The sequence below is a fragment of the Lampris incognitus genome, chromosome 1, assembly GCF_029633865.1.
Source record: "Lampris incognitus isolate fLamInc1 chromosome 1, fLamInc1.hap2, whole genome shotgun sequence".
NCBI lineage: Eukaryota > Metazoa > Chordata > Actinopteri > Lampriformes > Lampridae > Lampris > Lampris incognitus.
In genome coordinates, this window is record NC_079211.1 from 130,961,650 (window position 1) to 130,978,425 (window position 16,776).

A 16,776-nucleotide genomic window follows, 5' to 3' on the forward strand; every position below is an offset into this window, starting at 1 on the left:
AACACTCTTTGTTCACTTTGTCCCTGTTCCTCATACCCCTCAAAAGCCCTACTCTGCAGTTTGAAATTAAATGAAAATGTATAATTTTGAAGTTTTGGAAACCACACTAGTTTATATCTGCATGTTCTCTTTCTGTCCTTTAGAGTGTTACCACCATCCTGGATGCTGCAAGTAATGACCTCCTCTCTGAATGTCACCGCCGATCTTTGAAGAAGATAGCTAGCCTCCCAGATTCCAATGAGGAAATAGATGACACCATCCTAACGTGATTAGACAGGACTGATCCATGCTTATGTGTTAAGACCCCCACAGCAATCAAGGAAAGCTTGACTGATATATCATACAAATTAATACTCCGTTGTATGAGACACACCCTCATCACACATACATATTTTGCCATTCACGGACCAAGGAAGCGTTGGATAGTGTATGGACTGGCTTTCCTTCATGTTTCGCTCCAAAATATTTTCCTCAATTTTTTTCCCGTTACTGTGTTAATGGCCTGTGACCCCACATCAGCTTTTAATTCATCCCAGTGTGCAAGTTACCATGTTCATTAAACTTGCTACTGTCAGAAAAAAACATAAGGCCAATTCTATTTTGAAATCTAAATGTATTTTCATTGTAATCCTTATTTTACTGAAATAATTTACCATCAACAGTGCCACTGTAATTGAAGGTTAACGGCCGCTCTAGGTTTTCTTTGGACTTGTCTGAGTTGTTTGGGCAGAACAACCTCATATAAGAATAAGATGATATTCTTATAGTTGTATGGTGATAACAAGGCAATATGAATAAAAAATATTGACTTGATGAGGTCTTGTCTGAACTTGGGAAACCTTTTTTCGGGTGGAGGAAGGACTGAACAGAGTTGGCCCTCTGACGCACATATGCACCTGTTTGGGGAGCAGGGCCCATGGTGCTTTATTTGTAAAACCATAGACGTTTTAGAAGTTGTGCAACTTGGCGAGTATTTGAGAACCCCCCAACTGTACGGGTAATATAAGATTAGGGGAAATATATACTTGTATGAAAAGGTTCAAAAAAATGTGTGACCCTCAGTCAGTGAAATAGAGCCAATATCCTCATACTATTTTGCACCGAGTTTGCGCAGTGAGCAGCGCTGCTCGACTTGGGTGCAGCCTCTGCCAGAGAAGGAAGCGGAGTTTCCGGCTATTTGCAGCGGAGGGAGAGGATTGCTGACGCCGCGAAACCCCGAAAAAAAGCCGGTGGCCTGGGGGCTTAGCAGTTGAGCATCTCAAGTGGTCTTTTTTTTTTTTCCATATCGGGGTTTTGATCTTGGGTGAATTTACGGGCCAAGGGTTCGGGCAGCAGGTCGAGAAGAGCAGAGAAGCGGCACAAGGCGGGGGTGACCCACCAACTACCGGCATGGCCAGGGACTACGATTACCTCTTCAAGCTGCTCATCATCGGTGACAGCGGTAAGGCAAGACCGGGGATGCCTGACGGGAAACGGGCCTCATCATGTTTTTGAAACGAGAGAAGCAGAAATATGTCATTGGAGGCCCACCATGTGCACCACTGGCACGTTTACCATTGAGGTTAATTTAATGTTTGTGTTGTACACGTTTTCTGTGATGAACAAAAATTGTCGGTTTTACGGCGGTGACAGGGCGGAGGTTTTGTGTCAGTGCTGACCATGTCAGCCGATCAGGCCGGATATTGGCTAGCACTGTGCCTGCAGTTCAGGGTACGGTTGTCTCTCTTGGAAGAATTTTGAATGTTGTTTGCATCCACTTTGGCATTGTTTTTGTTTTCGTTGTGCACCAGTTCACACGAGTTAACGCTAAGTTCATTAACGGCACGTCCGTTTTGGGGACTTGCCGCCTTCTACCATTAGCTAGTTAGCCGCAAGTGAAGCTAACCTATCATTTGCAGGCGTAGGTTAACTGTGTAGCTAACGCTAGCTGGCCTAAGAGGAGTTGGCCTCCCTTGAAATTGTGGACTGACGCTAAACTGAAGTTTGCAGTTATTTCGTCTGATACACGGGGTTGTGTTAGACAGATTGTTAGGATGTCTAAAAGTGAGTGTGCTGTTTGACATTCGAGGAGTCGTGCACTGCCCCTTTTCGTTTGCATCATTAGCTAGCCAAGTGATGAGTATAGATTAGTGATTGATAATCACATTGGTTGGAGATGTAGTTTCACTATTTCAAATGCATGGCATTGCATATTCTGATCGCTTTAACGATAACCACCAAGGCTCAGTCATTGAGGAGTAACGGTGATCGCTAACTTTGTCCCGTTTTCAGCTGTTCGGTGCTGGTAATATACGTAGCTCATTGTACGTTGTCATGACCTGGGTCCTGCTTTCCTTAATTTTGATAAAACTAAAGGCAACAAGTTGAGGGGTTTATATACTGTAATGATAACCACAATCCTAGTTGGAGACATCTTTGAAAGATAATGCAGGTTAACGAGGACTGGTTAAAGATCCCCTGTACCCTATTTCCAGGTAAAGCATGACTGAAACGGGACAACACCCTCAATAGATATTCACCCTCCGGGGTCTCTTTGTCGGGAATGATCCTTGCATTCATTGACCGTTCCGATCCTGGCACTACCCCATCAGCTGGCTGCTCACAATAATGGCCAAGCCAGTACAGCAAGCCCTTTACTCCCCTTTATACACAAGAGCTAGTGTCCCCTCAGCTGCAGCATTGGAGCTACACTGTTTGTACTGCTGCACTGAGATTATTTAGGCATGATAGTCAAAGCACCGCCTCTCCTCAGCTGCATGCCCTCAGACAGATATATCTCAGATAGACATGTCTAGCAATTCTCCACCATCATGGCATTTTAGTTAGGATGGGGCTGGGATTTGTTATTTAGACAAATGTGATTAGCCTCTCGTCTGCCATTCTTGTACTTGGTTCTGAAATTTCATCCTAGGTAGAGCAGCATGACTGTGCTTTTATTTTGTGCTGAAATTACAGTGTATTTTATGAACCCATCTTTTATTTAATTTTGTGTGTTAGCCTGGTGAAGGGTCTTGCTGGTCACAAGTGTAGTCTTGACAAGATACTAAAATTCATCTCCTAAAGTGTGGAGGAGATGGCTTGTGATATTTATGAAGTCTAGTGTTGTCTTGCTGTACCCAAAACAAGCCACAATGTAAGAACCAGGCTTTAATATCTGCAAAAGAAACCTCAACTGCAATTGCCTGTTGCTGCTAAGCAAAGATTGAAATAGGTTTTGCCTACTTTTGCCTAGACAGCACTGAGGGTTAGCCTAGGAAACTTTACTGGAAGAACAATGTTCTGTGCATTGTCGTCTGTGAAATTAACTCTACACAGAGTGAAGGCCACAAGAATTTTTAAGTTTTCTGTTGAGACCAGTCAAACATTAGATGACAGTGACACAACAGGTAGGTTGTATAACTAGGAAAAATACATTGTCCCACCCCATTCAGACAAGTCTAAAAATTCATCTCTTTCAAGACAAGCCTTGTGCTTCTTTTCTCTGCCTTGTTCTATCTCTTCATTTACATCTCACCCTACCTTATTCTCCTTTACTAGCTCCTGATAATATTTTGCTGCCACGTGTTGATGGCAAAACCAAAATATTGGCTCCGGTTTTTTTTTTAGCACCTTTATCATGCATGATCATTTAGATCATTTAGACTTTGACCCTTGCCCTTTTTGCGATCAGAAACATGTAATTTGATGATTTGCAAATTGGAGCTAATTCTGCTGTTCCACTCTGCAGGATTGTCTAGGCAAGAGAAAGTGACAAAAAATAGAAATGCATACTGGAGCCTTATTTACTCTAATCTTAACAGACGATGCACTTTGAGACTTAAATGTATGAACTATAGAACCACATTGAAATTCTGGGCCAAAATCCATACAGAAATTAAGGTACATGCACTCTACATAAAAGGTGTTAATTTCTGTTCAATATGATTTTCATTTTGCATTGTTATTATGCATGATTGGTTGACAGGCCAATTTAGAAGCCTCAGGATTGGAGAGGTTCAGTTGTATCAGTTGTATCAGTTGTAACCCATCCAGAACTTAAGAAGTATTTGATTTTTGTCTTTCTGCTTTGTCTTTCCCTTATACCTTGTGTAACAGATGCTACGTTGTCTACATATATACTAGCATCAAATCTACAGTAACTATCTTGGCAGTTCTTTTCAGTTTTGGTCTAGATTGGGCACATGGTCATCTTTTAAAAGACTACACGGGAAAACAAAAACTGGAGATTATGATGCATTTTGCATTTTACAGAATCCCCGTTCCTTCCTCAGAGGGCTTGTCCCCAGACAAATAATGGATTTTGTGTCAAGCTTAAGTCATAAGGATGGCTTTGGTGTTGCCATATGTTTAAGGTCACTGTATTTTAAACTTGACCTGTGCTTGTCTCATCTCCTTAGGGGTGGGAAAGAGCAGTCTCCTCTTGCGATTTGCAGATAACACATTTTCAGGTAAGCAGTGCTAATTCAAAGTGTACTATCACTGTTTAATGATGAAATTTAATAACATACTTAGGTATGCATGCTTGATGTGTTTTTACCTTTGTTGTTCATAAGTTTTTCTTGCATGTGTTTTGCAGGTAGCTATATAACCACAATTGGAGTGGACTTTAAGATTCGGACAGTGGAGATCAATGGGGAGAAAGTGAAGCTACAGATCTGGGATACAGCAGGACAGGAGCGCTTCCGCACTATCACCTCCACGTGAGTAGACACAACACATGTATAGGCAAGTCAAGCATAGAGTAGCACAGGCATTTTAGGGGGAGCTCTTTTATTATATTCATTGATTTAATGTATTACTAAGAAAGGAACTTTGTTGTCCCCAATATTCGTTATTACTTTAAGAAGCAGTTCATAGGCTGGGCTGGAATTCCCCCAAAGCCTAATTGCAGACGTCAGAGGGAGGCTGTTGGTCATATAGTGTTACATGATGGCAACGAATGGATGTCTTTTCCCTCTGTTGCCTTTGTCATAAAGCTAATAAGTGTACTTTAGCCTCCCCATTACAATGGTTTTGCCTTTATCGTGTAGATAACTTGTTGAACTATTTAAGCTTAGGTTTTTAATGAAGGTCAGACTAAACATACTCATTCTGGATCCTGTTAGGTGGCAATGGGCCTGGCACAGGCCTGCAGTCCTTCAGGATCGTAACACACAGTTGAAGAAACACTGATGTCAAGCACATGTGCCAAACACGAGGCGTTGCAAGTTAATTTGGGCACGCTGACTGATCTCAGCGGTTGCTGGTTCATTTTGGCGCACAGCTTCTCTGCGCCACAACTGACCCACAACACAATCCCGAAGTACCACCCCCTCACTGCATGCTGCTGCAGAGTCTTCAGTCTGTCAGCAACCTCAGAATATTTTTTCATGTCATAGTACACCTACAGCCCTGTTCTGTTCTCTCTGTGTGTGACATGATAGAAACGAATAAACCTTGATAAACTTTGCTCATGTAAGTTTCATGGGTCATTGGAGGAAGAGGCGCTCATGTATGTGGAGGAAAGAAAAAAGATTTAGTAGAAACATTCCTTTGAGTTAGTTCAAACAGTGGAAGTTGTTATACCCCAATGTCCATAATTACTGCCTTTTCCTCCCATGTTTTCCTCAAGCTCTGTAACATAATAATCATAGTAGTGAGTTGAATAAAAACCAGATATTTGACTGATCTCTGAAGGGAAATTCTTTTTTAGCTTTCCACTCCCCAAGACTTCAGAGCACAGGGTCAGCCATAGAAAAGTGTCCGTTGTGGATGGATGTCAGGGATTCATTGTCTTGGTCAAGGACACTTAAGCAGAACAAATGCTTGCTGATACAGATGCTTGAATTGGAATATTGCAGTTGAACAGCAGCCTGCCAGGTTAGTCTTTTTGCTCAATGTTTTCCAACCCAGTCTTCAAGTGTCCCTATCCTACAGATTTTCATTGTAACCCTGAATAGATGGGTCTGCTTGTACTTTATTAATCAATCAGCACTTAAAGCAGCATATCAGTGTGTTTTTTTCATGTTTTAGCCCATTAACTACAATTGGAGTATACTTTACTCCTGACTGTCCTCAAGAGCATATCATAGTGTTTTATAATTTTGAATGCATTTGTGCAATCCTCCTGGGAGCCACTGTTTTCCACTCATTTCAATATGGCATGAAAATAAACTTGCCTGAAATAGGTGATGCACCAAAGTAAAAATTCTGTTTGTTTGGGTTTTTTTTGTTTTTGTTTTGTTTTTCAAAGTTGTGCTATCGTTGAGGGATAATACAGCTGAAAGCAGATTGTTGTAAAGTCTTTTGGGAGTTGCGTTCCAGTGCGTTTGGAGATCAGTTTTAAGAGTCAGCTGCTGAATAGCATGTCATTCACAAACTATGTTGTCATAAAATTAAATCTGGAAGATAAACAATAATCAAAGATGAACATTATGAAAAAGATAATGTATTTGGTTGCTTCCTGCATTAAAAGATAGCTGTTCAGCAGCTGACATTCAAACCTTGGATATCCGAGTGCACTTGTCAAAACGATCTGTGCTTTCAATTGCATCATCCCACAATGATAACATATCTCGGGGAAAAATGTCAACAGAATTTACCTTCTGATGGATTACTTATCGCAAGCAAGTTTCAAGTCTCTGCAAGTTGAAGGTAGAAAAAATGCATCCAGAAGTTTAAAATGCTACAGCATACTTTGAAAAATGGTCAGGAGTAATGTAAAGTGACTGCCATTTGTAGTAAATGGGCTAAAACATGCAAAAACACCGCTATGTCCCTTTTAATTATGTTCAGATTTGGCAGACCTGACATTATCAAGTGCTATAATATGACTGGTTGAGTAACTAAAAGCAGGCCTATTCAAAGAAAATCTGCAGGACATAGGGGTACTAGAGGACTGGGTTGGGAAACAATGTTCAAGTAGCCATAATGTTAATTGACTCTTAAGTAAAGTCAGTTGACAAAATTGACAGAATGAGCTGTCGTTTTTTTTTTTTTTTTTTTTTTTGACTAAGTAAACTAAACCACTGCATATGACCAGTTTGCAGTGTCATTGACATTTTTCAGTGTTGCCTTTCCCAAAGTTTGGTACCTGAAATGGTACACACATAGTCGGTTGCTACCAGTGTGTCCCCCTGCAAAACTGACTCGAATGCATAACGGATCTCCTCTGTGCTTTCCTTTCATTAATGTGACCCATGCATGAGTGAAATGTTGGTTTTGCTGAGTAAGAACGCTGTCACACCAGAGTTGTGGACATTCTAGCTAGTGATTGCTGTCCTTGTGTCAGGTGATCTGTTGGAAAGCTTGCAGACAGCACAGTGTGCATCTGTGTTGATACGATTTGGACTACAGGACACACCGGTCAGTGTACCTCCTCTTCCTTTTCATATTTTGATGATGGTAGACAGAGGTGGTGCTTAGAAGTACTAAGTTGTCACAACATTTTTGAGTTTGGTCTGGAGAAAAAGTAGTAATGAATGGCGTGATGAAAATGTCCTGCAGAGCTTGACACCCTATACCAGGGGTCCCCAATAGGCGGCCCGCGGGCCACGTCCGGCCCGTGACGGGTTGATTTATGGTCCGCGAGAATTTTTGGAGAAATGCCAGAAGGAAGAATTTTTTTTATTTCCCTACCAAAAAAAGAATTTAATTTCTTAGTAAAAGTAAGACTAGTAATATATCGAAAAATAGATGAAAAATCTCTGTTTAAATTATAATACCTGCAACGTATCGACACCAAAACAAACTAACGAACAACATGCTGCTGGAGGTTGAGTGGCCCGTGGTTTTAAAAGTGGCCCTAAAAGTGGCCCGCTATGAAAAGTAATTGGGGACCCCTGCCCTATACAGTGCTGGTGCTTCACAGTAGAGGACTGCATTGGGATTGGGATCCTGCGGGACCCAACGCAAATTTCGCGGGAGCGGGCGGTTTTAACTTTGCTGCAGGCGGTCAAAAAATAAACTGCGGGTCCCACGATTTAGCTAGCACTAATGAGAAAGATGGAGTTAACAAATGAAGTTGAAAAGAAACTCAACGTTGGTCATTACAATACAAAAACAAAGCAAGGACGTCTGATATGTGGAAAATTTTCTCAGCTGTGACAGACAAAGATGGAAAAGAGCTGGACTTTCTTAGCTGCGACAAAGGGCAAAAGCATTGATGTGCAACGGGCACAAGTCTGGCACCTCTTGGTTGAGGTGACATACCTGCTCTGTTCTCCCCGGTCAGAGTAAGCTGTCTTTTAAAGATAAAGCACTTCTCCCTGCACATATTAGACAAGATATAACTGAGAAATGTGTCGCACTTTGCTGTAGAGACATTTGGCTGTATGACTTCGTCGCCGGGAAAGGCTTTGTTGACATCGTTCAAGACGTTGTTAATGTAAGAGGAGAACAGAATAGAGGAGCGCTACTCCCGATCAGTGCTTTAAAAGACACAGGGAAGCGTAAAACAACTTCAGCAAAACTAACATAGGTTTTAAAATAATAAGTCAAATGAATACAGTTTAATGTTGCCCTAGAATAGCCGTACTTTATTGCACTAGTACCAATGTAATTATGCACTAGAATGTAATTTCTCTCTGTTAATACCGACACGTATGCATCCCTTTATTAATAGTACACAGTAAAATAATGTTTTCTCCCTGCGGGACGGGAGAAGACACAAAATCAATGGAATTCTACTGTGCGGGTCTGAATGGTCAGAATGTTTGCAGATGCGAGTGGGAGTGGACAAGCACATTGCGGGTGTGGGCGGTAATGGTCAGAAATCCAGCAGGAGTGGGCGGGAGTGGGATTAAGAAAAGTCCTGCGCGGGGCTCTACTTCACAGCCCCCTCAGCATGGAGGCTATTCTACTTTTGAAGCCTGGCCCTCGGTGGCTCTGTGGGAATCCCTCCACAGAGCAGAGTTGACTTGTTTGGACCGATTGGTAATTGCGCTGAAGTAGAGTGACATGGTGCTTCATTAGGTCCTAAGTGAATTTCAGCATGGAGTTGGCTCATGGGGAGAGCCCTGCGTGCTCCAGTTGGAAACCCCACTTCTGCTTGTCAGCCCATCCGGGGCCTGTAGCCATTTGTCCGTCTGTCCACCTGTTCTTTTCCAATGGCTGCCATATGTTTTAGGGTTGGATATTATCCCGGTAAAATGGGGGAGAGCTTTTTAATGTCGCATTACATGTACACCAAGTATTATAATTTTTATTCAATTTCAAGGCTACAAAGAGCATTTTAATTTCCATTCAAATCCTGTGCTATAAGAGGGATCTGCACATTTTTATTACCCTGTTTAGCCTTTTACTGCAGTAAAAGGGGGGTGTTACCAGGACTGCAGTCTGGCCCCCATACCACCACCTGGCCCTATACAGTGCCTGCAGTATGTTTGGTTTGTGGCTCACCATTCATCTGTGTAGAGCCCCCCCCCAAACAACCGAGCCACCCTGCTGCCTGCTGGCCCATTACTGCTGGACACTGGGGTACACACTCAGACAACAGCATATCCCCATGTTGTCACGCCAGGCAGGACATGAAGAAACACAAACATACACACAATAGGCCTGACAAAGGGTCCTTTGTGTTTGTGTTAGGTGCAGTGGAGCTAGACTGGGGATGCGCTCTCTCTCTCGCTCTCTCTTTCTCTCTGTCTGTCTGTGTCTCTCTTTCTATCTGTATGTGAGGCCTGCCTGGTCACTTGTTCAAACCATGGCTTGTGGCTAACTGAAGCATTAGTCTGTAACTTTAACCCATTTCAAATGCTGATTTTACCTGTGTGTGTGTGTATGTGTGTAAGACTCTGTTCCTTTCATTCATGTTAGGCTTGCTGCAATGTCTCTGAGGAAAACCTTCACCTGCTACCCCTTTTCATTCTCCATAAAATTACTCTTCCATTTTTTTATATATTAATTTGATCATGAGCAATTGATAACCAAAGAGAGAGATGACTAAGAGAAGTGACTAGGCTCACAGGAAACAATTCTGTATTTTGGTCACTGTTGACCTTTCTGGCGACTATTATCGAGGTTTACATCCTCAGTTTTTACTAAGCCAACAGGCTCAGAGCAGTTTTATTTTCCTTTGGTATTATCGAGTTTGAAAATTCAAAGATCATGCTGTGTCAACTTAGTTTTTCTAGGTTTGTTCCTTCTGCTGCAAACAAGCTAATGTTGATGATGCTGACAGTGTTTTTTATCCATGCCCAGATATTACCGGGGAACGCATGGGGTCATAGTGGTGTATGATGTCACGAGTGCGGAGTCTTTCGTTAATGTGAAACGATGGCTACATGAAATAAACCAGAACTGTGACGACGTGTGTCGAATATTAGGTGAGTCTTCCTCCATTCAGTCCAGTCACTGCAAAAGAATCCAGGCACTTATCTCACCTTAGCTGTGCCTCCTTGACTTTATTTTTCTTGAAACAGGCTACTTTCTTTCCTTGTAAATATTTCTAATAATAATAATAATAATAATAATAATAATAATCCTTCCCTGAACATAAAGCAAAGCTAAGTTCCCAAGTTTCCTTCCTTAGTTTTGAATCTGTGCAGTTCTGTCACTTTAACCGGGTGCTCACTGATGGAAATTTTAACAATTCAGTGATCAGTGTCTAAAAATTACCTTAACCCTTCCCCCTTAGTGGGAAACAAGAACGACGACCCCAACTCCAAGGTGGTTGAGACAACCGACGCACAAAAGTTTGCAGAGCAGATGGGCATCAACTTGTTTGAGACGAGTGCAAAGGAGAACATCAACGTTGAAGAGGTAGCTCATTGTTTTCTCCTCTACAGCCTTGGCTGAGGAATGTATGAGACTCAAGTTTTTAGCTAATGTGGTTTCTGGGACATTCATGGTACGCAAAGGCCTGTTTGTTGTTCGAAAAATTCATGGAAAAGCTCGGGTCAGTCACAAGTGTCTTTATATGTACTGTATACTGAAAATACCAGGAGTTTAACAATATTTTAGTTTTTGATGAGTGCACAGATTTAAGTAAGCAGATTTCAGCCACTACAAAGGATTTGTTTTGCAGCACGGACATGGGGGTACTTCCCAGTCTGCATAGTTTTTCGTAAACTTTTGAGTGTTTAATGTGGGTATAATGGTCTCTTCTCAGTGCTCCGGTTGACTTAACACCTTACTCACCATGTGCTCTCTCTTCGTTTGTTTGTGCTTCCTCTTCCAGATGTTTAACTGCATCACGGAGCTTGTCCTAAGAGCCAAGAAGGAGGTGCTGGCCAAGCAACAGCAGCAGCAACAGAATGACGTGGTCAAACTCACCAAGAACAGTAAACGAAAGAAAAAGTGCTGCTAGCGAACTCGAAGCCACCCAAAAAAGACACCTAGCGTCTTTCTTCAGAAAACACACACACATGCACACACAAACACACACACACACACACACTTATATCCATACAGGACGGGACTCCAAGCATCTAAATTAAAGAGCATATAAAAATCTAATAAATAATACAATGAAAGAAAAAAAGTGGGGGGGAAATGTCCCTTTTGGACAAATAAATCATGAAGACTTTAAAAAAATGTACAGATTTTATTAGAAGTCAGATCAAGTTATATTTGGAATTCAGCAGATGGGCACTATTGACCAGGGGTCCTCCTTTCTCGAAGGATCTGCAAGCTGACCACTGACCGCCATAATGCTCAGATTTCAGTATACGTAAATCAATATTCTTACATCAGTATGTCGTCGCTCCTTCACACAGGACATAAGTCAAGTTTAACTGCGCCTGAAGAGGAGGAGTCACATATTTTTGGAGGGTGGGGGTGGAAGATGGTTGTTGGAGGGTGTCTAATCGAAATGAAATAGCTCACAACCTTTGTACATTTTTCTTTTGACTTTTTATTATCACGGCTCATGCCAAGAGAATCATGAACTTATTTGTTTTGTTTTTTATTTGAATTGATGGGGGAAAAAAAATCACAGGATGATAATGATCAGTATCCAACCTTTAGCAACTAATCCAATGGACACAACTGGTGACTTGTCAACTGTTTTTCTTGTTTCTCTTGTCTGTATTTTGCCAAGATCTCCTCTCTCCCCTCTATCCTCCAGTAGTGCTGAGCCAATGACCTGTTCTTCTTCTCAGTGCTGTGACAAGTGACAAGCGGTCAGCCGCTCCTATTGCGCTGGGCTGGCACTGTTCACTGCAGTCTTACCAAGCTTTCAAGTTTGCATTTAAACTTTTTCTCCCACCTTTTTTTTTTAAGAAAAAAAAGATGATACTGCCAATATTATACATACATAGATGTAAAAACAAAGAAGAAGAAAAAGAAAAGAAAAAACTTAAAGCTCAGTGGCACCCATGTTGGACTGTTGCCATTGCGTCCCTGTTGGCCAAGTTGAGTGTGGAGTCAGGGTGAGAATCAAGGGTCTGATGAGACCCTGTCGACTCCCCAGGCAGTCCCTGGTGCTGCACCATCTCCCATCCTCCTCCTCTTCCCTTTCAGCCACACTGCAGCCCCAGGTTTTCTTTCCACTGTGCACCTGGCGGCCACATATCAGCACCTCTCATAGCTGTGGACTTGCCTCCTATATTTGGTTGCTCAAGCGGGAATTTCCCTCGCACACCGACGAGACTCGATCGTCGAGGCTTTTGGTTTTGGGCCTGGAAGATGGAGGAAGAGGAAAACGGGGCTTCTCGTTGTCATTGCAGTGACCCCCCCCCCCCCAAATTCATCCATGGTTAAGCTATGTTGTCTGTTTTGAGCATGTAACACTTTGTTTGAAGGGGTATGTATAAGGTTATAGCTGACTGATTTACCAGCCTGCAGAATATTCTTAACTGTTAATTAATGTTAATGTCTGGTGTCATGTTATTTTTTTAAAAACATTTTTTACACCCGTTTTATTACCCGTCACAATCTTGTTACCTGTTCAACTTAAGTGTTGCCGTATAGTGTTTTTTTTTTTTCCCTCCCTTTTCTTGACTATGAGAGCATTGCAGACGCCGTGACTGGTCGGTCACGAAGGAGCACCTCAAGATGTTCCACATAACAAGGAAGCCCAGACCTCAGGACCTTCAATGTGTGTGTGTGGGCCACAATGAGACAGTTCGTGTCAGAGGGTGAAGCATCGCAGAATGTCAAAACAGAAAACCAAGTTCTTGGTTACTGATAATTTTTTTTTTCTTATTGGGAGAATACATAATTGCAACCGTTCCTGGATAATGGCTGTATTTCTGTTGGATGCATTCTGAATTTTCTATTCTCTGAGCGTGACCCGAGTGTTGGTTGGGATTACGACGGGCGCTGAGAGGCTGCTGGGTGTTAATGTGCGAACTTTGGTGAGAGAAGCCCCGGGTCGCATAGTGCAGTTGTGCCCCGATTTGAAAGCTGAGGCAGTAGAGGAAAATGGTATCAAATCTCAGACTGTATGATTTCTATTCATTATGTGTATGTATATATAAATATATTTGTGTGTTTATATTCAATATGGAACATACACACATCAGCACATGTCATTGTGCATGTGTAAACATGCCCTGTGTGCTGTGGTTGAAACACTTAGCAGCTGTGGTTTGCTGTACACTGGAGAACAGAGATGTACTATTCATTTTTTCCCTACATGAATTTAATCAATAATAAACATTTTAAAAGAATAAATATTTGACACATAATGATTGATCTATTTGTCCATGGTTTGGGGCTTGGTCTACTTGGTCATGAGCCTATGTCGGTTTCGTTTTTCTGTAAATTAAACTGTATGTGAGCAGGTTTGTGCTCCCCATGGGAATCCTAATCATAAACTGCAGTTTTGAGTTCTTTCAGCTTTGTGATTTAATTTGGCAGACAGGGAAAACAAAACAACGATGGTAGTCTTGGTTAGTTTCTCTTTCTTTATTGTCAAAACCGATTCCGAGCCCAAGCAACCTTCACTGCTGTCAGTGTGCCATTCATCAGGAAAACAAACCTAAATATCCTGAACTATTAAGCTGTTTACACATCTTAACATATGTGGTCCGCTGATGCAAACAGTACAGGATACATGGAAACCACAAATTCTTGAATGTAGGGATCACTACATTCATTGGTTACAGCCTTTCCATTGAAAATTGATATAAAGATGTACGTATTTAGCTGATAATTTCCTTATTATGAAAAATAGGTTCTATGAATATAAAATTACCCCCATCAAAAGTTATAACAGAAGCACCCCCACTCCCATGAACGTATCATAGGCATAAAAAATTTAAATTGTCATATTTACATACTTGATTGAAAATGCATATCAAGAATGTGTAAATACCTTCCTTACACATGCAGAAACCTCACGTTCACTCTTTTATGTCTTAAACCGTTTCAAGTGACTGGATCAAAATGTTGAATCAGTCAGTAATCACAGTGAACCATCTACTTAGTGTCAGATGGCTGGGGTAAATTGTGTGTAGGGAAGGGGCAGAGATGGTACTGTCCAGGTGTCAGGTTGGGAACCCTGTCATTAAATCATTGTAACCCCATGCTGTGATAAGATTAGTCTAAAACCCCTTCCTGATGGTCGATCTTTTCTTTTGCTTAAGTTTTCTCTAGTAATGCAGACGTTGTCCTGATGCATAATAATACAAGATTACACGGATAACAATGTGTTTGTCAAACTTTGGTTGGGTCCCAACTTCCTCAAATTGTTTCATTTATAGATGCTTTAATATTTCTCTAAGGAGTCAGCAGAGTTTTCAGTCGTTTGTTAGTAACGTGTAATGCTGATCACAGAAAGCAAGGGTCTCTACTTCTAGGTTTAGAGATGACTGGAGTGTATTGTGAAGGATCCATTGTGCAAAAAATTCTCCAAATTGCTGAGAGAATTGCATGATACATATTTTTGAATCGTTATGCGGTATCCTGTAACCAAAAACAGTGCTTTTAGTCAGCGGTGAATGGAAGCACCCCTACAGAGCACAAAGAACCGTCAGAAAGCAGTTATGATGCGAAATGCCAAACAACACGTCTGACCGGCAGAGACAACCGGAGGACTCATCCGCTGGGATGCCTGTCGTTCTCCGCAACGCTCTCGCCCAACAACGGCTGCATCGGGACGTTTATACCGCAAGAAGACACGGGAGACTTGTAAAAAAAAAATCCCAAAAAACAAACATGTTTTCAAATGAAAAATCAAACGATACAGTCTACAGCAGGGGTGGGCAAACGTTTTGGCTCAAGGGCCACACTGGGTTTTAGAAATTGAAAGACGGGCCACTAATACTAGCTGATGGGGGGGGGGTTAACTAGCATAAATTACATGAATGTGAAATCTGCTGCCCAAAAAGTAATGAAAATAAACTCACCCCCGAGTGCTTGATTTAATGGGAACAGTGTCGCTGGCCACCCTTTTTTTGCGAGCGCATCAAAGTCCGGTGTGAATTTTGTTGCGGCAACTTGCAGGGCAGAGCTCAAGTGCGCATCAGTAAGCTGGGCTGTGACGTGCTTTGTTGATGTTCATCTCACTGAACGTTTGCTCACACACACATAGGTAGAGCCAAATAACACCAGCATCTTCTGTGCCATCTGTCGGACGTTTGGAAACTTGCTCTCGTTCAGTGAGAGATAAAACTCATCCACTTTGACGGAGCTGAACTCTTTTCAAGACAGTCGCACTGGAGATCAATCAGCTCCAACTGCACTTCCTGTGGCGCTGCCTCATAGTCGAGTGACAGGGGACATGACACCGGCTGAAGGGACGTCTCACTCTTCAAAATCAGAGAATCGACGACAGAATTCTCCGTGCAGGTCGTTCAGTGATTTGCTGTATTTCTTTGCATGCTGGGGCGCCTCTTCCAGCGTGGCTAGTGTCGGGGAATGAGCGAATGATTACTTGCCTTGAGAACAAAGTTAACTTGGCTCTGAAAGCTTTCACGTTCGAATACAGCTCATGCACCAATACATCCTTCCCTTCTGGCTTCACGTTCAGCTCGTTCATGTGTGCCAAAATGTCCACAGCCAACGCAAAATCCCAAAGCCAGTCTGCGCCGCTCAGTTCAGGAAAATCGTCGGCTTTCCCCATTGACCCCAAAAACGAGCAGATCTCCCCTCTTAGCTGCCACACTTCCCCCAAACTTAGCCAACGGACACTGGAGCGGTAAAGTAAGTCATGACGGTCAGCATCGGTTTCTTCAAGGAATTTAATGAATTGACGATGACTAAGTCCCCTCGCCCGTATGACGTTCACGTTTTACGACTGGCTTCACGACGTGACCAAGCTGCAATACAGTCTTGCACAGGGCTTCCTGGTGGATAATACAATGTAGGAAAATTACCTCCAACTCAGGGTCCTCTTCTTTCACCTTGTCCTGGGTTCCTTTCAGCAGTCCGACGTTTTTTTCCTGTTAAATTTGGCGATCAATCTGTGGTGACATGTGCCAGTTTACAACACCAAGGTAGCTACAGCCTCTCAATGCAACAAGACACCCAGTCGTATAAATCCAATCCTCTCGTTGTGCCTCCTTCGTGATTTGTCATTAATTCCTCTGACAAAAATTAAGAGGTGTGCGTGCAGTGTCCTTTATGTCACTATTTTCATCCAGTGCTAATGACTAAATAACTGATTTCTTGATTAACCCGCCAGCCAAGTCTTCGTCAATACGTTGTATAAGGCGAGTCACTGTTCTGCGCGATGTTTATGTCTTCAGCTTTGCTTTTGCTCTCTGGACACAGAAGACTTGCCGTCTCCAGCATACATTCCTCCAAAAACTCCCCTTCAGAGAAAGGCTTGCCCATTTTCGCTAATTTATACGCCAGTAGATAACTTGCCTTTGTGCTGGACTCCTGAATTGTAGGCTGTCGGGTAAACAT

At 42.3% G+C, this 16,776-nt stretch overlaps 2 protein-coding genes across 2 annotated transcripts in view; both read left to right on the forward strand.

Moving 5' to 3' along the window:
* Positions 1-813, forward strand: part of gcn1 (GCN1 activator of EIF2AK4) — a 63,585-nt gene extending 62,772 nt beyond the window's left edge. The window contains exon 57 of the mRNA XM_056296985.1: positions 144-813. Coding sequence (XP_056152960.1) covers positions 144-269 — 126 coding nt within the window. The 3' untranslated portion in view covers positions 270-813. The remainder of the gene's footprint in view (positions 1-143) is intronic.
* Positions 814-1,146: 333 nt separating this feature from the next.
* rab35b (RAB35, member RAS oncogene family b) lies at positions 1,147-13,746 on the forward strand. Its single transcript, XM_056275763.1, has 6 exons — positions 1,147-1,441; positions 4,398-4,448; positions 4,577-4,700; positions 10,180-10,304; positions 10,616-10,740; positions 11,159-13,746. Exons 1-6 carry the CDS (start codon positions 1,390-1,392, stop codon positions 11,285-11,287), a joined length of 606 nt encoding a protein of 201 aa, XP_056131738.1. The 5' UTR covers positions 1,147-1,389; the 3' UTR covers positions 11,288-13,746.
* Positions 13,747-16,776: the final 3,030 nt, after the last annotated feature.